At 37.1% G+C, this 23,603-nt stretch overlaps 3 protein-coding genes and 1 long non-coding RNA gene across 7 annotated transcripts in view; 2 read left to right on the top strand and 2 right to left on the bottom strand.

Moving 5' to 3' along the window:
• The window catches only part of LOC139969989 (uncharacterized), a 51,817-nt gene extending 32,138 nt beyond the window's left edge, over window positions 1-19,679 (bottom strand). For all 3 annotated transcript variants that reach the window (XR_011793857.1, XM_071975497.1, XM_071975496.1), the window contains exons 1-2: window positions 19,444-19,679; window positions 18,847-18,974 (exon numbers count right to left, since the gene is read on the bottom strand). Coding sequence is in view for 2 of the 3 variants with exons in the window: in XM_071975497.1 (XP_071831598.1) it covers window positions 18,847-18,974; window positions 19,444-19,582 (267 nt within the window). In the remaining variant the exon portion in view is untranslated. The remainder of the gene's footprint in view (window positions 1-18,846; window positions 18,975-19,443) is intronic.
• On the bottom strand, window positions 897-4,670 carry LOC139970135 (uncharacterized). The gene is made up of 3 exons (XR_011794038.1): window positions 4,184-4,670; window positions 3,158-3,356; window positions 897-2,719 (listed from the first exon to the last, which is right to left on the bottom strand). It is a non-coding gene; the product is annotated as an uncharacterized lncRNA (long non-coding RNA).
• On the top strand, window positions 8,167-12,595 carry LOC139970304 (uncharacterized). Of its 2 annotated transcripts, none has more exons than XM_071975979.1 (2): window positions 8,167-8,374; window positions 9,080-10,736. In XM_071975979.1, the coding sequence occupies exon 2, from the start codon at window positions 9,255-9,257 to the stop codon at window positions 10,521-10,523; it is 1,269 nt and encodes a 422-aa protein (XP_071832080.1). In that variant the 5' UTR covers window positions 8,167-8,374; window positions 9,080-9,254; the 3' UTR covers window positions 10,524-10,736. The 2 variants fall into 2 exon arrangements, with proteins under 2 accessions (XP_071832080.1, XP_071832079.1); XM_071975978.1 differs by having other exon boundaries at window positions 8,168-8,374; window positions 9,080-12,595.
• On the top strand, window positions 12,595-16,153 carry LOC139970306 (uncharacterized). Its single transcript, XM_071975980.1, has 2 exons — window positions 12,595-15,123; window positions 15,829-16,153. Exon 1 carries the CDS (start codon window positions 13,182-13,184, stop codon window positions 14,838-14,840), a length of 1,659 nt encoding a protein of 552 aa, XP_071832081.1. The 5' UTR covers window positions 12,595-13,181; the 3' UTR covers window positions 14,841-15,123; window positions 15,829-16,153.
• Window positions 19,680-23,603: the final 3,924 nt, after the last annotated feature.

A 23,603-nucleotide genomic window follows, 5' to 3' on the forward strand; every position in this document is an offset into this window, starting at 1 on the left:
GCCTAATATATGGATCCCCAAAAGATAAGACTTTGAAATGTTCGTGTCATGGCCACTTTAAAGGTTTATTAGCTAGTAAGGTGTTTTATAATAAGAATGTATGGATACTCATGAATAGAGTGAGGCACATTTCATTTCAAAAAAGGGTCGAGAATGTTACAAACATTAAGGAATCAGTAATTGAGATTATATTTTTGAAGAAAAATATCGATCTAATAGGTTTTGTTTTCATTTAGAACTTTCAGTTGGAAATTGTAATTTAAATGTAAATATTAGTCACTTATGTAATAGGAATCATAAAAGGAAGCCTCTAATTCAACTAATGCAAGGGTTTTATAAAGTATAAGGATTTTGTTTTGGAGTTGTATTGAAATAAATGAGTTTTGATAATGAAGATGCAATTTAGAGAAGCAGATGCATATCAAATTCACACTGTAAACAATAGTTAGTCAATATGACTAAAAAAAAATAGTCACAACGATGTCTCTATCGACCAGTTTTTTCTAGTCATTTGACTATATAACATTAGTTTTGTGACTAATTAAATTGAGTTTTCTGACTAATTAAAATTAGTCCTACTACGATGCCTCTATCGACCAAAGCTTAGTCCAGTGACTAAAAATATTAGTCATTGCAACTGTGACTACTTATTTAGGTCAAAAGACTAGTTTAAGATTAAGTACTGATTAGTTAAGAAATGAGATAGTGACACACATTGTAAGTTTCATGGTAATTTTTATTAACATTCAGTATTAATGCAAAATGTGACAAATAAACATTCCATTTAAAAGTCATCTCATAAAGAACAGTAACAAACACTAAAGGTTAAAGAACATTTAAAATTAAAATAAATATTTATGGGAAAATTGGGAAAACTTATTTTTACAAAATTTTCAAAATCTTTTCCCACAAAACATCTTGAGAATACTTATGGGAATACTTTGAAATACTTCTAAGCCATTAAGTTGGCAGTGTTCGACAGTTTTCAAACAATTAGACCCCATGATGACCTATACCTACAATTTCTTAAAGACCCTCATTGTCCACTGACCATGCATCATTATGGGCTCCATCAGTTTCATCAAAATAGCAGCATGGAAGAGATGTGGGCAGACAACAGGAAAATTGCGAGTACGCAGCTCAAATATAAAAAGAGAAGTTAAGCCAAATAAATTATCTTAATTAATATTTAAATATACATAACATATATTTAATATACACAAAATAATATATCATATTTATAAATTTATTTATAAAAATAATACCCCATGTCAAATCAAATGGTATAAAAAGGCCTTGAGTAGCTCTATATGACCTTAGCTGTTAAAAAGTGCCAGAAAATATCCTTATAATCTTCATCTTGAATTAGGAACTTGGAAGTGATACTATTATCAGTTTCTGACCATGGATGTGATGGTACAATATTAATGCAGAACATGTAAGTTGAATATGTTATTATCCTTGACGCAACATTAGGGTGGAACAGAAAACAAAGTAGTTAAAACATTTCTAGAAGTACTTTATCACAAACTATAAGTTATGTCTTGAATGGTAGAAACAATGCTGAGCTACAGCTACATGTTCCCCAGGGGACATCCCATATCATTGCAGCCATGAAGCGGTGCAAATGCTATATTTTTGAATTACCTCCCAGGGTACCCTAAACACCTGAGTAAAGAGCGGCAATTGAGATTAAGTGTCTCCATTAAAGATACATACGTATCGACCAGGTTGGTACATGAACCTACGATCATGGAATCATGTGTTCAGTGCCCCAACCATTCCGCCACAACTTTTCTATGTCTTTACGTACTGTGGTTATTTCATATTTTATGTGATTGCATAATGCGCACTATATATCACAGATTGTTCCTTATATGTAACTTAAGGTAGCATAAGCCCATTCAAAGCCCCATTGACTTACACACTAAATCACAAAAGTAATGTGGTCTCTAAGTCTAGATAGAAGTTTTCACTAGCTAAATGCTACCTATCACCGGATAGCTGACAAGTTGGCCTTTCATGGCACTAACAATTTTCTGTATCATGACCATGTAGATTTTTTGCTATTCGAGCCGGAAGTTTTCGTCACTTGTAAACAAACCTCTGCACTCAGAGGTAAACAATTTTCCTACGCTGCTCCTGGGAAGCCTAAAGGGGTCTAAAACTGCCTCAATTGACTCAATTTTCTCACCACATGTACATTCATACTCTTCAACATGCAAGCCACAAAAAACTATATTATGATTGATAACAGGTCAAAAAAGATGTTCCCCGCTGCTCTTTGACACTTTTCCTGAAGGAGAACAATCGAAGGGATGGATATAGACTCTAATAGGAGTATGCCAACTCAAGTGAGAGATTAATTTTTTTTTCATACCAAAATGATACTTTTTATAGTCGTCACAATGTAAACCATAACATATTTCAATGCAATTATCATTTTTGGTCCATAAAGATGTCTTTTCAGAGATTTCAGTATGCACTGTGCAGTGTGTAAATACACATATGAGCAATACTGTGTAAGCAGTAACCAGGTCTACGTCTGCAACAACATTTCCAGTCACCAATTTTGATAAACTTGACCAAGTTGGGTGCATTTATGATTCTTGCAGGTTGTATTGGTATCCGGATCACAGTCCACATGGTCTGGCTTGCCATACCTGCAGCAACATCATCCAGAGAAGGGTCAGCGGGGAGGGCTTTCTCGTCTCTGGCTCTGAAATGTGATGAAATTGAAAACTTCTTTTGTTTAGCTCAGTTGATTCCTCCCAAACTGACCTACAGGACATACCCCAATGTATTCCTGAACTGTTTGGAACATGTTAAACTGATATTGCCTGTCACTTCAGTGCAACTGTTAAGTTACTTAGAATAAGAGAATTGAAGGTGTTCTTTGCCAAAACTGGATCATTGGGATTTGTAAACCACAGCCTAACTGTAACAGTATGCACAGTAGTCTAAAGGAAAGGTTACTGAAATGCTATCTAAATACACAGTTCACCTCAATAACATATCCAGTCCATTTAAAGGTTTATCCATAGGTTGTTACAATGTATTAAAGACAGGTGTAGGGGACAAGAGGTAGTAAGGGGGCATAATTTGTGATAAAACATTCAAATTTGTTGCTCGTCAAAGAACAACAACGTCAAATTACCTTATTCTCCATGGGTGGCAAGCACTGGTTCCTATAGTTACTACAGTAGATCTCCCATGGAAGTATCAGGACATCTATTTCTGCTGTCAGAGTTGTTTGGAATTTGTTGTTACCTCATCTAGCCAGTTGAGTCCATTGATACCACAACCATTCAAAGTATATAGCTGTGAATGCTGAGGACTCGGCACATCAACTTTCTCTGAAAATTGAAAAAAACAGAAAATTAATGATAGGCTGAGTAGGTTCAAAACCCCTTGATGCACATATGCAGGAGCAGAAAACGCATACCTTTGTGGATTATTTGCTAAATAAGACTCAAAACATTCTCTGTCCAGGGTATTAGCACTCAGCAGCCACTCCACTTAGGATACAGAACCCTACAACATTGGGCTACAGCTGGTGTAGACTTGGTCTAGGAAGTAGGATACTAACATAGCGCCACTATGAACCTGAGGCCTGGGCCTAAGCTAACAACATTATGGGTATTTCATGCATTGAAACTGAGTTTTTGTTCTTAGTTAAACACCAGGTACTTCCAACTTTATCAAAAATAACCTAAAATATGAGAACCATGTACTTTGTACCATGTACTAGAGCAGAAGGTAAGTACCAATCCGAAGATCTTCAGTTCAGAGTGCACGAAATGCAGACCGGGTTGGTGGTCGACGAAGTGTCTAGAAACTTGACGTATGCTAGCCTACACCACAGGCGCTCGTAACATTATAGAATATAGGCCTAGTATACTAGTTAATAATACACATTTATATAAAATATGTCATATAAGTGTGTATTACTGCTTCTATGGTAATATACATCTACGAGCGCATGTGGGCTACACTAGGTAGACTAAACTCCTAGTCTAGCTACGTCCTAGCGTTAGCCACAGTTTTGCTTGCTATGGCCTAACGTTATAATTTTACCCATACTTTCCAGCCAAACATATCGCGGATATTCAAACCTTCTTTGAACATTATGTCAATTGTGTCAATTATTATTTATTAGAATTTCAGTTGTGATTGAACTTACCTAACTGACCACATTTTGAAACTGCTTCTGACAATTTGTTAAATGATTAAGAATCTTCTTATTTTGTTGATGGCCCTGTTCTATCTACAGTTAGGTAATGACCGCAATGTACGATGTACGACGTACCACGTACGTGCATACAGTATACATGTAATCGCCGGCCGTCGTCTGAATTTTTGATCTCTGATCAGCTGAGCACACGGTATTCTACGGTACGATGATTGGATAAAAATAATGACGTCATTGGTCAAAGCTGAAGGTTATAGAAAGTAAACAAACAGAAGACTAGAATATTCTCGTCACGCTTACATACATGACATGCATAGTGAGTGTCAACAAAGTTCGTACAAATTTATGTGACTAATTTATGTTAGTCGAACGACCATGCAAATTGGTCTGCAACTAACGAATTGGTAATGACTAGCTAACTCTAGTCACTGTGACTAGATTTTTGCCATTCGTGACTAACTAATGTTTACAGTGCATGTTTAAAGAGAAAATTAATATTTTAACTACCGAATTATTTAATTTATGAACCAAATTCAAAGTTTTTTGCGTAAACTCCATTGACCTGCCTTTTAACAGGATTTTTTGAAATCATGTATATATGTTGAAATCTCTATAACTACTAAAAGCTAATCAATTTTATTTAAATAACATCATGTGAAATTTACCGATAGTTCCCTGAATTATCAACTTCATCCCTAAGTTACGGTTTGAGTGTGACTTAACTTCTAGTGTTTTTCTTCGAAATGTCACATTTTTCTCTCTTTGTGTTTGTAGATAATCCTTAATTGGGTATTGCATATGATCTTATCTTTCTAAAAATGATCGTGTCTTCCAAATAAATAACACCATCCGCTTTTTTACATTTTCTTTACAAATAATTTTTTTATATGGAAACACATCATATCCTTTAGTGTTTAATTATATTAATTATTTACTACTTTTCAGTTTAATCGGATGATTTGGGTCTTCATTGTAATATCTTCTGTGACTATGGAGTTCAGCGGGTGTGAACAGTTGGCGGACAAATGTAGATTAACAAACACAAGATATAAATCAAGTGGTTACAAGTTTATTGATCAGCTGACACCCTTTTAAAACTAAGGTCAGAGCTATACGGCTCTGGCTAACGTCTGTTATATATTGTTGCAGAGTAAAATATGTGGCGCACTTTCATTTTGCAAACCATTTTACTTTTTAAATTTTATGTGATCATAAGTCCGATGGTTGGAAATGACGTACGTTTTTTTTTATAATTTAGCAGGCAAAATTAACTCAAAAAGAGCTGTGAGTGAAACAACACACCCCATAGTTACTACTAGACATGGATGAAAGCTTTGTTTTCAATAATTATGTTTTTAATTTTTTTTATGTTTAAAGTTAAATTGGAACTAACGTTATAAAGAATATCAAAGGTCTAGACAGTATTTTAAAATCTATATTTCACATTAAATGTTAGTTATATTGGGAGGAGTTAGGTCATTAAAATAATTAGTAGAAGTAGTAAGTTGAGTCTCGTCTATTCGACATGCTCAGTTATTAACCTCCGCCACGTATTAGGATCTTGCGCAAGGTTTATTGCTTCCTCGAAATTGTTAATATTAATGTCCTTGAATTGCGACTTTATTTTTCCAAGCAAGGTAGTCACGGGCCTTCCAACTGCTTTAGCAGTATGTCTCAGTGCTTCTCTTGAAGCAACCTTTGCTGGAGCGTCCTTCTGGAGTCTTGCTACATGACCAAAAAATCTCAATTTCTATGTGCGACTATCGATGACCAAGGTGTTTGGTTGGTTTCGTTGTATAGCTCATCATTTGATAACCAATTATTATTGGTCCATCTAATGTTGAGAATATTTCGAAGTAGTCTCCCTTGAAAAGTGTCAATTTTGCGATCAAGATCCCTGTTGTGCCCACAGTTCGCAATTGTACAAAAAATACTCTTTAATAAAGTCTCAAAAATCCTAAGCTTAACGTTCCGGCTTATGTTTTTGCTTTTAAAAATGCTTGACAGTGTGTTGAAAGCACCGTTGGTTATACCAATTCTTCTGTTAATGTCTTCTTCGGTCCCCAGCAAGATTCCAACATATTTACACTTCTTCCAACTTTCATTTCCTTTTCTTGTGATTGTAAATTTCTCAGTTTTTGTGCAATTGATTTTTAGATTTCTTACTGCCAGTTTGTCAGAAACTCGTTTTTCGATATCTTGCAGTATATGCTGACCAGTTGATGCCCAAGAGATATCATCAGCGTATTGTTGGTCTACTGTGAAAAAAGAATTAGTGGTGGTAGTGCTGTAATCATGATCAACTAACTGCGATGGCAGGATAACTGCATCGATATTATTATCATCTGATTTCAAAGAGTTGGCTAGATAAGTTATAGAAAATAGTGCACTTGCACTATCTCCTTGTGGTGAACCAATGTTAGTGTTAAAAGCAAGTCCGAGTTTGCCCTCTAATTTGACGGTGTATGAGACGTTATCGATTAGTAGTGATATCAGGTGAAGTTCGTCGTTATCAAGAACCTGTTCTAGGTCAGTTAGCAAGGATCCTCTTTGAATTGTGTCGAACGCCTTGCTCATATCTAGCTCAATAGATTTATAGTGTAACCTATGGATGTTATAGCTTTTTCTGCTAGCACTTTAAAAGCGAAGACAAGTTCAGCCGTGTAACGTCCTGAAGTGTAGGCAGTTTGGGTAATGGGGAGGATATGCTCATCAATTGACGGACGAATCCTCCTGGCCACACAAACCACAAGAATTTTCCTCAGTGTTGATAATAAAATGACTGGTCTTAAGTTTTCTGTTGGACCTTTGGTCTTTCCCGGTTTTTGGATAGGAGTTAGGACTCATTGTTTAATTTCAATTGGGAAATCTCCTGATTCGGCTATACTATTTAAGATATTTGCTTTGTGTTTGTGTGTGCATGGGGCACATTTTAGATGCTCGGCTGTGACCTTGTCACAACCTGTGGTTTTATTATATTTTAAGGATGAGACTGCTTGTTTAATCTCATCTTCATCAAAAGGCGTGTTTAGTTTCTCTGGAAACACGTTTGGTTTGGGATCTGGAATATTGCAGTTAAAAGTCTATTCGAAATGTTTGCTGATTTCTTTAATTTTGCGTCGGTTTCTCCTATATGTTTATCGCCAAATTTAATTGTTATAGAGTCTCTCTTATCTTTTGTTGTACTACTCTTATTGCTTTAAAGAAAGGGTGGGAGTCATCCTTACAATTTTCAATGTCGGAAATTTCGTCAATTAATTTTTGTTCATGGGTAGTTTTGACTAGAATATGTTGTATAATTATTTTGTTCCTATTAGTTTTTAAATTTCTCTTTTGATCAATATTTTTACAGTTGTCAATCTGTAGTCTAAGGTCTTTTTGTTTCTTGGATAAGCTTGCTATTTTATTATTATTAAAACGATATTTTTTTAATAGTGGATTTAAGTTTCGGGCATTGTTTAAACAAACTGTTGACAGTTCCTTCCAATAAGTAGCTGGTGACTGTGAAAAATTGGTTTCGTTTAATGTGTTAAATACGTTTTCATTATAGTAATTTTTTTTTTTATTTAAGATGACAGGAATTACTACTTTCATCAGTCTTATTGACTGGATAAATTTGTCTTCTTGTTGAGCTATTCAGGGTAAAACTACTTATAATGATTTTGTGATCAGTGTTAATATGAAGGCCATTATAAGCTCGAGCATCAATATTAATAATTTTGAAGTTTAATGGGGCTATGATATAGTCAATTTGGCTCCTGATAGGGTTTCTGTGATTATTGGGTATAAAATTACTTGTATAAGTGTTGATTTGCTCAAGTTTGTGTTTGTAGAGAGTATTACATAAGTATAGATCGTTACGTACAATTACGTCTGTTAAGAATTCACCAATAGTATTAGTATTTCCAGTGGTGTATTTTCCAATATGTTAAGGAAAGAAAGGATTTGATGAGCCAACTTTTGCATTGATTTCACCACATATAATCACTTCTTTTGATGTGTTTTTGATTTTATTCCTATTCATGTTTTCTTTTTAGTATAGCGCCACCCTTTTCTTGTGGACGCGCAGAAATCGTTTTGTTTACAATTCTCACGTTAATCTCAGAAGCATCGCTTGTTTTAGATGCAATCATATACCCTTAATCTATACTCATAGTTTCTATCCTTGGAGTGTGATAGTCTGTAAGTATTTGTTGTATTATTTACTGCCATTTAGGATCACAAAATTGTAAATCTAAGTTGTTATTGGCCAGTTTCTGCTGTGTTTTGTGAGGTGCCCAAATGTTTTCTATTCTCCATTATGTATTACCGTAGACCAATTCCGCTACGTTCCTGTTTTACGTTGTTACTTACGGTTCGTGAGATTTGCGTACTTGGGCTCACACGTTACCTGGTTGTTAGGGTTTTTTATAGCAGTCATACTAGGTTGTTTATTGTAGTAATTTTAGGTATCTATTTTATTATTGCGTGTACTTCACATCTATTCTTGAGTATTCTATTACCTCAACGCATCCAGTATGTTTCGTTACCCTTGGGCTTCTATTTACGGGTTATGTTATCTTTGTTATTTGCATGGTGTGCGTACAGGGTACGTGTAGCTAGGATTTTGGTTGTATGGAGTTTCGGTTAGACCATTGTTTACTCATAGTTTTCAGTTACGTATTATGTGTTCCCTACGTTGTCATTGTAGTATATATAGTGTACAGTTTTCGGATAACCACAAGTCAGACATACAGTATTTGTTCACCTTGCCTATGTTAATTTCACTTTATCTTTAGTCAGGAATGTCACCTTCTTGTGGCATATGTTATCTAGCCTTGTTTTTATAACATGTTCATTATTCTCACCTTGCTATTTAGACATAGTTTTTTCCTTTGTTTCTTTCAGTTTTACTGTCTTCTCACTCATTCATCAACGTATTAAACTGTTGTCAAACGTCCATGATCTTGTCACGGTTTCTTTATTTTGGGTCTTGAGGGGGAAATGGTTGTCTGGCTGTATAGCGCCCTCAGTTTATTAGCGCGAGGACAGCACAGTAAAAAGACTGAATCAAGGCATAGCAATGAGTACACGATCAGGAAGACATTTCCGTGTTGAGAAAGAACCCAGCGAAGCAACGGGTAAGGAAACAGACCGAAGTAAAACAATGGATCACGACAGCAGTACAAGGCAACATCGTGATTCAGCCAACGTTGACACAAAATCTGTTAAGTCAAAATCCACTAAAAGCTCTAGCATATATGGATCCTCCACGAGTTCAGCAGCAATGAAGGCACGGGCTAAGGTTGAATCGGCTCGGGCATTGCTCGCATATGCAAACAAAGAGGCTGAACTGTTGAGACAAAAGGCAGCACTGGACGCTGATATGCTTATTCTGCAAAGTGAAAAGGTAGCTGCTGCTGCTACAGCTGAAGCCGCAGTGTATGATGAAGATCAATCATTAGGAAGCCATGACGAATTACGTGATGCAGATATTCACGAAGTAAATTCCAATCAACGAACCAGTGATTATATTCAACACCATTTTAGTGATCAGGCAGCTTCAAGAAATCCTATCATCACTCAGACAAGAGCAAATTACCGGCAAGAGACTGAAGACCTTGCTAAGTATCTTATTCGAAAAGACTTGGTGAGTTCCAGGCTTATTATATTTGACGAGAAACCAGAAAATTACAGAGCATGGAAGGCATCATTTAGAGATGTGATTAGGGATCTTAATTTGTTACCCAGGGAAGAACTTGATCTGTTGATAAAGTGGCTAGGTGGAAAGTCGTCATTACATGCCAAAAGATTACGCTCAGCTCAGGTTACTAACCCACAAGTGGGATTAGATATGGTATGGCAACGCCTGGATGAGTGTTATGGAGCTCCAGAAGTAGTGGAGCAAGCATTGTTGAGGAAAGTTGATGATTTCCCAAAGGTGAACACCAAGGATAACACAAAAATCAGAGAGTTAGGTGATGTGTTGTTAGAACTGGAGTGTGCTATGAGAGACGGAACTCTCCCTGGTCTCAGTTACCTTGACTCGGCCGGTGGGGTGAAACGAATAGTGGAAAAGCTCCCACCAGGACTTCAAGATAAATGGCGTTCAAAGGGAGCTAGGTATAAGGAAGACTACAATGTGACGTTCCCACCATTTTCTGTGTTTTCCAGATTTGTACGACAGGAAGCCAAAATTCTCAACGATCCTAGTTTCGAGGTAAACAGCCCAGCAGGAAGGTTTGCGTATCCAGAAAGAGTGAAGACACACATCACTGGTATGATTGAAAGTTCTCCAGCAAGTGGTCAATGCCCTATTCACAAAAAGCCACACCCTTTGCTCAAATGTTGAGCATTTCTGTCGATGCCATTGGAAGAGAGAAAAGCTTGCCTCATGGAAAACAGACTTTGTTTCAGATGTATGGCGACAAGTGATCATGTTGCTAGAAATTGCAAAGTATCGGTGAAGTGTGCTGAATGTGGAAGTGTGAGACACAACACCGCCCTCCATGTTGATCAAGCATTTTTTCGTGATACACAAGTTACTAAGGGAGATAATGGTGGGGAGCAGAACTCTTCGTCTGTTACCTCTAAGTGCACTGAAATTTGTGGGGATAATTTAGGTGGACGCTCTTGTTCGAAGGTATGCCAAGTCAAGGTGTATACACAGAGGAAGGAACATGAAGCAATCAAGGTTTATGCTGTATTGGACGAGCAGAGTAACAGGTCCCTGGCTAAACCACAACTATTTGATGCACTTGGCATAACATCTACCACCACCCCTTACACACTGAGGACTTGTTCAGGTATTATGGAGACAGCAGGTAGGAGAGCTAACAACCTGATGATAAGTTCCATTGATGACAAAGCCAAATTTCACTTGCCAGCGCTGATAGAGTGTGAAATAATCCCAGATGACAGACAGGAAATCCCAACACCAGATATTGCAAATCATTTTTCCCATTTGAAGCACATTGCAAACAAGATACCTCCAGTTGATCCGCAAGTGCAGATTTTGTTACTGCTCGGAAGAGATGTCTTGAGGGCACACAAGGTGCGGGAACACATCAACGGCCCTCATGATGCTCCGTATGCCCAGCGACTAGACCTGGGATGGGTTATTGTTGGAGAAGTGTGTTTGGGCACATCCCACCAGCCCAAACACCACAACGTCTTCAAAACCAGTGTTTACAGTAATGGGCGTACCTCGCTCATGGAACCTTGTTCCAACATGATTCAAGTGAAAGAGAGAATTGACAAGACTCAGAAGAGTGGCTTAAACATCACCAGTAACAAGGGATCTACAGGGAAGGTTCAGTTTGGTACAGCAGTATTTGACAAAACAAATGATGATGAAAAAGAAGCCCTTTCTATAGAAGATAACATTTTTCTGGACATAATGGATAGACATGTCCATCAAGATGAAAATGGAAGTTGGGTGGCACCATTACCTTTCCGTCCTGAGAGGAGGCGCCTACCAAATAACCGGATACAAGCACAGAAGCGCTTGTACTCTCTGCGCAAGTCATTGGAGAAGGATTCCACCAAGAAGAATCAGTTTGCTGAGTTTGTTCAAAAAATGTTGGACAACGATCATGCCGAACCTGCCCCTCCATTAGAACATGGGAAAGAATGTTGGTATCTCCCCATATTCGGGGTGCATCACCCACAAAAGCCTGACCAGATTCGTGTCGTGTTTGATTCCTCAGCAGAATTTGATGACATTTCGTTGAACAGTGTGCTACTAAGCGGTCCAGATCTGAACAACCCACTTTTGGGTGTGCTAATGCGTTTCAGGAAGGATCCCATAGCCTTTTCAGCCGACATACAGCAGATGTTTTATAACTTTCTAGTTGAGGAAGATCACAGAGATTTTCTCAGGTTCCTGTGGTTCAAGGACAACGACATGACAAAGGAAATCTGTGAGTATCGTATGAAGGTACATGTTTTTGGAAATAGTCCTTCCCCATCAGTCGCCACTTACTGCTTAAGGAGAGCAGCTCAAAAAGGTGAAAAAATCCATGGAAGTGATGCTAAACAATATGTTGAAAGAAATTTCTATGTTGATGATGGCCTCTCTTCATCCCCCACACCTCACGGAGCCATTGACCTTCTGAAAAGAACAAGAGCAATGCTAGCTGAGTCAAACATTAACCTCCATAAAATAGCTTCAAACAGCGGAGAAGTGGTAAAGGCATTTGATGTAGATGACAGAGCCAAAGGCATAAAGGATCTAGATCTATCCTCAGATCCACTCCCTATTCAGCGAAGTTTAGGCATGTTGTGGGACCTTGATACTGATGCATTCACATTCAGTGTTTCTTCAGAAGACAAAGCATTCACAAAGAGAGGTGTTTTATCTGTCGTCAACAGTTTGTATGATCCCCTTGGTTTGACAGCTCCGATAACTATAAAATGAAAGGCCCTATTGAGAGAACTTAGTTCTGAGATCAACGACTGGGACGAGCCTCTCAGTTTTGAAAGAGAAGTTGAATGGTTTAAATGGAAGGAATCCTTGAAGTTGTTAGAAGATGTGCATGTTCCCCGGTGCATCATCCAATCGTCATTGTCGTTGACTAAAAAGAAGGAATTGTGTATCTTTTCTGATGCTTCTACATTTGCCATTGGAGCACTGGCCTACATCAGAGTCGTCAACGAAGAAGGAAATTACCAAGTTGGATTCTTGTTGGGAAAAGCGAAGTTAGCACCAAAACCAGCCCACACAATTCCTCGACTAGAGTTATGCGCTGCAGTTTTGGCAGTGGAGTTGTATGAGTACATCAAGGATGAAATTGATCTAGAAATAGATACTGTAAGGTTCTTCACAGACAGTAAGATCGTCCTTGGTTACATTAACAACACTACCAGACGATTCTACGTCTACGTATCAAACAGAGTAAATCGCATCAGACAGTCGACACGTCCAGAACAGTGGTGTTACGTTGCTACCAAGCAAAATCCTGCAGACTTGGCCTCTAGATCCATTGCAGCACATGAGCTTCAAGACAGTATGTGGTTTACAGGCCCGGAGTTTCTGTCCCGCCAAGAACTGCTTGAAGTGAACAACTATGACCTTGTGCAACCTGAAGCAGATTTTGAAGTTCGACCTGTCGTCACTACCATGCTAACAAAAACTTCAAATGTTGATTTAGGTGCTCATCGCTTTGAACGTTTTTCAAATTGGAAAGGCTTACTTAACGCTGTCGGCAAACTTTTGCAGATAGCAAAGTCTTTCAAGAAGATTCCTGGTAAGCCTGGTAAAGGAACTTGGAAATGCTCCCACACCTCCTGCGGAGTTGATGAATTTTCACAAGCTAGAATTACAGTCCTCCGTTCCATCCAACAAGATGCTTATAAGGAGGAATTGGACTGCATTAAACGTGGACGAGCCTTACTTAAAGGAAGCTCACTCAGAAGGCTAAATCCACAGGTTGATAAGCACGGTCTGTTAAGAGTTGGTGGACGTTTGTCTGACGCGGACCTCACCCAAGAAGAGAAGCATCCAGTCATTGTTCCTCCTGGACATGTTTCTACGATTATCATCAGACACTATCATGAATCCGTGGCCCACCAAGGTAGACATATAACTGAGGGAGCCATCCGAGCTGCAGGGTTTTGGGTTGTCGGAGGCAAGCGCCGTACCTGCAATGTGATCAAGGTATGTGTCACTTGTAAGAAACTAAGAGGCAAAGAAGAGTATCAACTGATGGCTGACCTACCAGCTGATAGAGTCACATGTGAACCACCTTTTACCAGTGTCGGCGTTGATGTCTTCGGCCCATGGCAAGTCTTGGCACGTAGAACCAGAGGTGCTAGTGCTAATAACAAACGGTGGGCAGTCATATTTTCATGTATGTATACAAGGGCAGTGCACTTGGAAGTCATTGAGTCCCTTTCAGCATCGAGCTTCATAAATGCTCTCCGGAGGTTTTTTGCCATTCGTGGCCCTGCAAGAGTTCTACGTTCTGATAGGGGAACTAACTTTGTTGGCGCATGTAAGGAGTTAGGCATCATTGCTGAGACCAGAGAGCTCCGAAAGCATCTCCTAGAGAAAGGATGTGTTTGGTTGTTCAATCCACCGCATTCTTCTCATATGGGTGGTTCTTGGGAAAGGATGATTGGTATAGCTCGGAAGATACTCAATGCAATGCTATTGCAATCTAAACACACCCGTCTTACCCATGAGATTTTGTGTACCTTTCTAGCTGAAGTAATGGCAATCATGAACGCAAGACCCCTTGTACCAGTGTCATGTGACCCCGACCAGCCTACAGTTCTTACCCCAGCAATGTTACTCACTCAAAAGGTGGACGCTACCAGTGCTCCTGCTGGGAACTTTGATACCCCTACACTACATAAGAAGCATTGGAAACAAGTTCAATGTCTTGCCGAAAACTTTTGGAAACGCTGGCGTCGTGATTATTTGAGTTCCTTCCAAGAACGCAAGAAATGGGTTGATCGAAGACCAAATCTCAAGATTGGAAACGTAGTCCTGTTGAAGGATAACCAAGTCAGTCGCAACGAGTGGCCACTCGGAATCATAGACAAAGTTTACCCTGATGCTGATGGAAGCGTCCGTAAGATTGATGTTAGAGTTGCCAAGGATGGAAAAGCCAAGGTGTTCTTAAGGCCTATTACCCAAGTCATATTGCTTCTTTCTGATACTTGAACTGTTCTTTTGACACTTGTTCTTTATATGGTCTTCTTAGATTGTTGTTGTTGTTTTTTTGAGGTTTGGTATATTTATATATACCAGGCGGGGAGTGTTGTGTTTTTTATTTTATTCCTATTCATGTCTTCTTTTTAGTATAGCGCCACCCTTTTCTTGTGGACGCGCAGAAATCGTTTTGTTTACAATTCTCACGTTAATCTCAGAAGCATCGCTTGTTTTAGATGCAATCATATACCCTTAATCTATACTCATAGTTTCTATCCTTGGAGTGTGATAGTCTGTAAGTATTTGTTGTATTATTTACTGCCATTTAGGATCACAAAATTGTAAATCTAAGTTGTTATTGGCCAGTTTCTGCTGTGTTTTGTGAGGTGCCCAAATGTTTTCTATTCTCCATTATGTATTACCGTAGACCAATTCCGCTACGTTCCTGTTTTACGTTGTTACTTACGGTTCGTGAGATTTGCGTACTTGGGCTCACACGTTACCTGGTTGTTAGGGTTTTTTATAGCAGTCATACTAGGTTGTTTATTGTAGTAATTTTAGGTATCTATTTTATTATTGCGTGTACTTCACATCTATTCTTGAGTATTCTATTACCTCAACGCATTCAGTATGTTTCGTTACCCTTGGGCTTCTATTTACGGGTTATGTTATCTTTGTTATTTGCATGGTGTGCGTACAGGGTACGTGTAGCTAGGATTTTGGTTGTATGGAGTTTCGGTTAGACCATTGTTTACTCATTGTTTTCAGTTACGTATTATGTGTTCCCTACGTTGTCATTGTAGTATATATAGTGTACAGTTTTCGGATAACCACAAGTCAGACATACAGTATTTGTTCACCTTGCCTATGTTAATTTCACTTTATCTTTAGTCAGGAATGTCACCTTCTTGTGGCATATGTTATCTAGCCTTGTTTTTATAACATGCTCATTATTCTCACCTTGTTATTTAGACATAGTTTTTTCCTTTGTTTCTTTCAGTTTTACCGTCTTCTCACTCATTCATCAACGTATTAAACTGTTGTCAAACGTCCATGATCTTGTCACGGTTTCTTTATTTTGGGTCTTGAGGGGGAAATGGTTGTCTGGCTGTATAGCGCCCTCAGTTTATTAGCGCGAGGACAGCACATCTTTTTTTATTGACAGTATTTGGTAGATCTAAATTAATTAGTTAGTTAGTAATATTATTTCAGACAGCCTATTCAGTCAAAACTGCAGGTTTCTTACATGAATGTATGTTATGTGATGAACGATAAGCTCGCCGAGAATGTTAAGCTTAATTCGAGAACCTTAAACATAACTCAGTGGTTTTTATTCAATTCTTTTATAGTTAAGGTATGTTTGAACTTGGGCGTTTCTGAAAAGCAGTCAATATTAGGCTAAGATCTTTATTATGTATGACTTAGATTTATTACTAAGCATGTCTTCTTTCAAATTCTAAGTAGTACTTCTAGATTCAATTAAAATATTTGAGATGCTTAACATAACCATATATGTCCAACCTGTACCTATGTTTGGCCTGGCCAATATAAATATCCTAGCCTATGCCTCTATACCATACCGTCAAATGATGTCACTGATAAATAATTACTGTTTTAGCTGTTAACTGCGGTCTCTTCTCCATTAAATAATCCGTCTAAATAACCAATCAAGAAGTCAGTGGTAACAAACAACTCCCACGAATATATCACTAAACCACTCGTTGTCAGTGATAGATGTGTAGAGGTATTTAATAGCATTGAGTCACCGATACTCATATACAGGTGTTTTGCCCGTCAGTGTAGACATTTTTTGCCAAAAGAACAAAATGTACGAGAAACATAACGTTATACATGTCCGGTGGAAACATACAGTTTAACAACTAACGTCGATTGGGTACGAACTAAAGAAAGGGGTCGAGGAAGTAAATAATACAGACCCAACGTATATCAAGCAGTTTAAGTTATTAACATATTCCCTTAAACTGCAGGGTGTTTGTTCTCCTCCGCAACGGTTACAATTTGGGCCAAAGTTGTTCATGTCCACATAACCCCCCCCCCCCCAACGGGCCTAATATCTGCTAGTAAATCCATTGAGTAATACAAAATTGAGGGATGATTCTAGGTACCAGAAATGTGATATCAAAATGTTGTTGAATATTAAATCACACTACTGTCAGTCCATGCTGGATATCTATAACACTTTTACTTTTTGAGAAGTGAATTATAACAAACAAGTGAATGCGATGAATTAAATTGACTGGACAATGTACCTTAATACTGTAGACTGTTAGTACCTCAGATACTACTTAAAACTCATTGAGAAAACAACACCTTTATGACTAATGAGGGATATGTCTACCCTAGATTACGATAAGGACATGTCTACCCTATATTACAATAAGGGATAAATTTACCATAGATTACAATAGGGGATACAAATAACCTAGACTACAATGAGAGATATGTCTAACCTAGATTACATTGATGATTATGGCCACCCTAGATTAAAATGAGGGATATGTCTATCCTAGATTACGATAATGGATATGTTTATCTTAGATTACAATTAGGAATATTTACATCTTATATAACAATGAGGGATACCTAGACTACAATGAGAGATATGCCTAACCTAGATTACATTGAAGATTACGGCCACCGTAGATTAAAATGAGGGATATGTTTATCCTAGATTACAATAATGGATATGTTTATCTTAGATTACAATGAGGAATATTTACATCTTATATAACAATGAGGGATATCTAGATCTTATATTACAATGAGGGATATGTAGATCCAATATTACAATTAAGGATACGTCTACCCTACATTACAATAGGGTATAAGTGTACCGTAGATTACAATAAGGGATATGCTTACACTATATTACAAATACATTGGGAGCAAAAATGTCTTTCAGTGTTAGAAGAAGATGTTTGTAGGGTTATTTTTATTTATAAATCATAAATTATTGTTAACATTTAGGCCAGTTACAAATTGGGTGAATCGTCATATATGAAGACTTATAGGAGCATTCGAGTGTTTTAACATATATTCTAAGGTGAATATCTTGAAAAACTCAAAAGCTATTGGTAATTTCTGGCACATCAATTTCTTCTTTTGGACTGAGATACGACAAATTCTGCTTAGACATTCCCTTAAGACAATATTTTTTATTGATAAGATTTGCATTAACCTATGTTACCTTCATGTAGTGTCCAATACGTTGATAGGAACACCCTGCGTCTAGAAAATACTACATCCGAAATCTAAACAATATATAAATTATCAGCCTTCCTGCAGCGTTAAATAAAACATCTCCATACGAAAACTCGAATATATCGTGGAATCAATCCACACTGTTACTTTGTTCGTTGTGATTCGGTTTTTGTAATAACATTTTAGTTTAAATATAACTTTGCGTCTCTACTGAAGTTTTCACACTACTACCGGTAAGTGGTACGGTATTGTATCTTACTTTCCTTTCAACATTTTGTAAAAAGCCATGTTGAGAAATGAATAATGCAAATTGTTGTACGGTACTGTGTTGATTCGATCAGTAATCTCTAAGTTGTGGTGTGTAATTCATTAACTCTCGTGGTAACCCTGTGGAGTTTAGAGTTTGGTTTTATTTACGTATTTATACAAACGAATGGAACGCTGTCTGTCTAGATTATCTGAGACTTTTACTGCAGTAGACCTTATATACTTCCATAGCTTTGGATGATATCTCATAACGAAACAGTTATCGATGAAAAAATATTTATATCAAATAAAACAACATATTGATAATTTGTGACTTTCTCTTGGCGGGCTGTGTTGTTTAATAAAATATACATAATTTTATTTAGATTTGTGTATCAATGAATCTAATGTAAACATTACTGAATTTGATTGATTTGTTAAAAAAATGATTTGTTGATATTGATTCTTTTGTATATTTAGTTTATCGATCAACATTCGGTTGTTTTGGTTTAGTTGACAGAAAATAATGTGTTATGATGGACATACTTACATAAAGTTCAGATGCCTTCTCCAAGCGCTGGATGGTAGATCTCTGCCGAAGCTTGCTGTAGTTGTCGTGGATTTCAACTTTCTTTGAACGCAGATCCCTGAAGGTGTCCTTGTTTCCATCTACCTGAGCTAAGGAAGGAAACAAATCATACCTACCCCAACAGTTGACAAAGCGTGACAGAATCAGTGACACACATACCCGGATGCTGATATAGCTAAATAATAACGATAAACTTGCATGGGACTTTGTAGTTTTCACAGTATTGGATATTACTACTAGTTATAATTCAATGCACAAGTACACAAAAGCTCGTCGAATTTAAAGAATGCTATGTCTCCATTTGGATAAAATGGTAAACTGAGATCTTTAATTAGCATACATGTATTTCAGTTAATATTATGTTAGAATAAATAATTCAACGCTACAAAAATGTACAAATATTTTTTATTCTTTAGAGCTTTTTATAATTACACTCACCTGTATATATATATATATATATATATATATATATATATATATATATATATATATATATATATATATATATATATATATATATATATATATATATGTATATATATATATACGCCTACTTACCATTAAGATCATCTCTTAGGTTTTTATTATCCATAGTAGAATTTTTATCTTTAAATAACAAAGGAAAATCACGAAAGGAAATCATATAGCAATGGGAAAACAGAACATCCAATTGACTACAGTAGATGGTGTCGTGCATATCATGTGATGTTTAATATGCAAACCTGGACGCTAAATAGCTATCGGTAAGCCTAGGAGTCAGTCTATAGTTGTAACTGGTTCAGCAAAGTTCGCGGTTTGTAGTGTACACAGCAAAACCTTTATTTGATGATACCATTCGTATCTGATATTCATGCCTTGTTGTGTATATTGTGTCACATCAGCTGTTCGAAAGTACTTGCTGCGTTTATTATTAACTATATGTGGATCTATTAAAATTGAAATCGTTTCGATGAACGTTATTCTATGCACGTAATATGCCTGTATATCACGGGAATGATAACATATGTGCACAGGAATTATATGAGTTGTGGATGAAACGAGAGGCGATGGATTAATAATAATCAAGACAACAAAATGCAAGATTCTCTGACAGCATTCCTTTAATGTGAAGAAGAAGAAAAAAAAAGAGAAAAAAGATCAAAGGAGAAGGAAAAAAAAAAGAAGAAAAAGAAAGAGAAAAAGAACGAAGAAATGATAAACCATTGAAAAGAGCTAGAAATTCGGGACTCGAATCAGTGACACCAATGTTGCAAAGGATGGGTGGTGTTCGGAGCAATCCTCCGGAACTGTTTGCTCATTTCAATTTTGAAGTGAACTAAATTGCGATTGAAGTAAGAAGTCACTAAATGTTTTTTTTTAAAGAACTCAAACCTGTCAATACAATGAAAATAGACTAACTATATAGAATATGGTGTGATAAAGAGGGAAATTATTTGAGGGCAGCAGTGCAATGCAAGTGAAAATGGACAGGGGTGACCATCATTCGACTTCTCTAGCATGTTAACAGGCACTATGCTGATCACTTTTTACAGTAATTCCAATTGAAATATGGAAAAATGTAGATCAGAAATATCCAAATTCATCTGGCTGGAAAAGGCTCCTCAGAAGAAACCATTCACAAAAATGTGGCATTCTGACGCATAGTTATGCTAATATAAATAGATGTTACATGTTCTACGTGTAAGGCTGTGTTAATAGCTTCTTATGTAAACCTACTTATCCGCCAATCTCCCAGATCCGTGTCTGGGTCCAGGTACCAATTTGTGATTTTGTTTCCTTTCGTTCAAATAACCGTGCCAAAAGTGAATGTTCGATCAATCTCTCAGGTAGATACCATCAACGACGATATATACTCTGCTCGTCACTGATTGGCTGAGCTCTGTCAGCTGACTACCTAATTACCTACTCACCATATCTTCTTTTTTATATTGAACAATTCAGATATAATTTGACTGCTGTAACGAACTTTGTGAACTTTGCACTGCCATTTACTTATCAACAACACTAACCAGGGATTGTCACGAGTGCATGCACATACAGCTACTGTTAGAGGTGGTTTTACCGGCGAAAAATTGATAATTTAAATAAATGAAGGGCAGTGTACAACGACATAACAAAGAAGTCCTTCACTGTGTGCTTAGTATCAAAATACACTTTATGTTATTTTAAGAGCACAATAGACAGACAAGGACCGGCGGTTCTAAACAAGACGACCACAAGGAACAAACCCCAAGCATGCAAAAAAAAGAGTAAAATCCAGTTTCATATCTATCGTTTGTTATTTTATATTGAGGACTGTAGTAATATGATGACTCGAAGAATTCGAGTGTAACGTCATTCATATAGTATCATCGAGAAAATAACATTTCTCTAGATTTTCAAAGTGCATAAAAAGTTCATAATATAGACAGGGCTTTCAGTAAAGTTACACCATGTTACAGAAGTCACTCAATCAGTTTGATAACACATATGTAGCTTTTTTATTTAAAAACAGTACAACAATTCCTGTTGAACTCTCGTTCATACACTGTTAGAGTTATTAGAATGCTGAGTATTAAATCTTTATCAACGTTTATTTTAAAATCAGCTTTCTTATGTTTAAGGTACTCATCTAAAACTATGTAATTACTGTAAGGCGCTCTATCGATTATGACGTCACAACAACTTTCGTGACTGATTGCGTTTAACTAAGGTCTTCACTTGTTTTCCCTTTGAGTGATATTATCCGTGAGTATTTTGCAAAGCGACGATATGTTGAATATATAAATACAGTATGCATGGATGAATCAAACTAACAAAATTATCATAAATCAATGTATAATTATATAAGTCAACAGAACCAGTCACTTTACTAACAGGTCCCTGGCTCGACAAAGATTACATCAAAGTGAATCTCTCCTTATCTCTTATTTACTATTTATAGTTTACACAAAGCATCGACCTTTGAAGTAATCTAATATTAATCCACTCTGAAAATTCAACTTTCTGTTTTGTTATCAATATTTACGATATCCCTTTAGAATGTCACCTACAGCTCATCATTTTAAATGGCGGACCTCACGATTATTGCGAGGCTCTCTCTTAATTGTAGATACAACGGTTAGTCATTTGCATTTAAAGAAGCTGTTTCATCAGAAAATCAGAATGCAAAAATGCAAAGTGCTTTCGATGATGTAACATGAGCTATTTTCTCCATTAATCTGAAGTAATGAATATTGAGGGTGTACAACATACTTGATCTTAGTAATACAGTGAAAAGCAGTGAAAAGCTGTGTGACAAACAATACATTCAAAATGACACAGGCTGTCCTGAAATGACCATTGACATCAACAACAGGCTTCTTGTACTAAAGGTGATAGATACACCAACATATGACATCTGTCCTTGATGATTGTGTAAAATCTGTTTTTATTTTGGACAATTTGACCCCTGGTGAATTTGAATTTTATAATGTCTTTCTTGCTGTGACCATACATCTACCCCTCCCCTTCTAAATTTATGTCGGGTAGTCCGGTATTTCGTGACTGTTTGATGTTTTACTTTGGAAAATAACCGTTTGCACTGGTTTCCCCATGACAATGGAAGCCGGTCAGTGATTCAGGCATAATTGTCAATAGCTATCCAGGTGGTCGGGTACGGGCGATCCCAGGCGCACTTAACCAACACTTTGGTACCCCGTTTGCCAGTAGGCTCACTGCACATACCAAAGCTAAGGTCTACAACCCAAATAGGGCTTGAAATAAAGATAAAATGCTTTAAACAGCATTTTCTGTCACTGTTACAGCTATTCAACAGAATACGTACGAACGTCCTGCATGCCTATTACTCAGACACTATGTATGCATATTGTTAGTGTGATGGAACACAGATCGCGTGCTTGTAGCATAGCCAAATGATCAATTTTTGACAGCGCAAATCCATCATTCATTACAGAAATCCTAAAATTCCTGTCGACTGACTGAACTTGCGATGTTTTTAAGAATTTTATATATGGAGGAATGTAAAAGGTGTAATAAATTATGACCCAGTATATGTAAGTGGTAACAAAATGTTCACAGATAGGGGCATGGGTGCAGATCAGTCTTGGATAACGGTAGGGACGCGTGTCTGTTCTCTGATACTATCGAAGCGGAGCTCGACCATGGGTTAGCACGTAGCGTACAAGAATGTTTTTGGCAAATATACCTCCCAGATCGCCGGAAATAATACCTCCCAGACCCAATGATGCTCCCCAAACCTCCTTAAGTTTTAGATCTCATGGCTTAAAAATTTACTTTGGATAAATGCATGGGCGTCTGCAGAAAAAAAAAAAAATATCAGGGACAAATAATCCAAGTAGACTTTGGTATGCGATGAGTCTGGGGTCCTCTCCCAGATAACAATAGTGGACTGCCGCAAATGCGATTTCCGTCCTATATTTAACAAATGTGTATAAATATAATAAAATGAGAACTGGTGATAATTTAAGTTACATCAACTAATGTGAATGCTGCTCCTGCATGCTCGTAAATTCATCTTAGCTCATACGTCTCGCAGTAAGATGAAAAGTGTACTATAGTGTAACATGTTGTAAGGCCCTGTTTATTCTTACTTCAGAGACATATAATTAGAAACATCCAAATACTTGACTCCGTGAATCTGGCTTGTTGTCGATGAATTTCTCCGCGATATCGCGTGGTTCGATTCTGTCCAGAATTTCACTATGAACATCGCATAG

Source organism: Apostichopus japonicus, chromosome 7 (assembly GCF_037975245.1).
Source record: "Apostichopus japonicus isolate 1M-3 chromosome 7, ASM3797524v1, whole genome shotgun sequence".
In the NCBI taxonomy this organism is placed as follows: Eukaryota; Metazoa; Echinodermata; class Holothuroidea; order Aspidochirotida; family Stichopodidae; genus Apostichopus; species Apostichopus japonicus.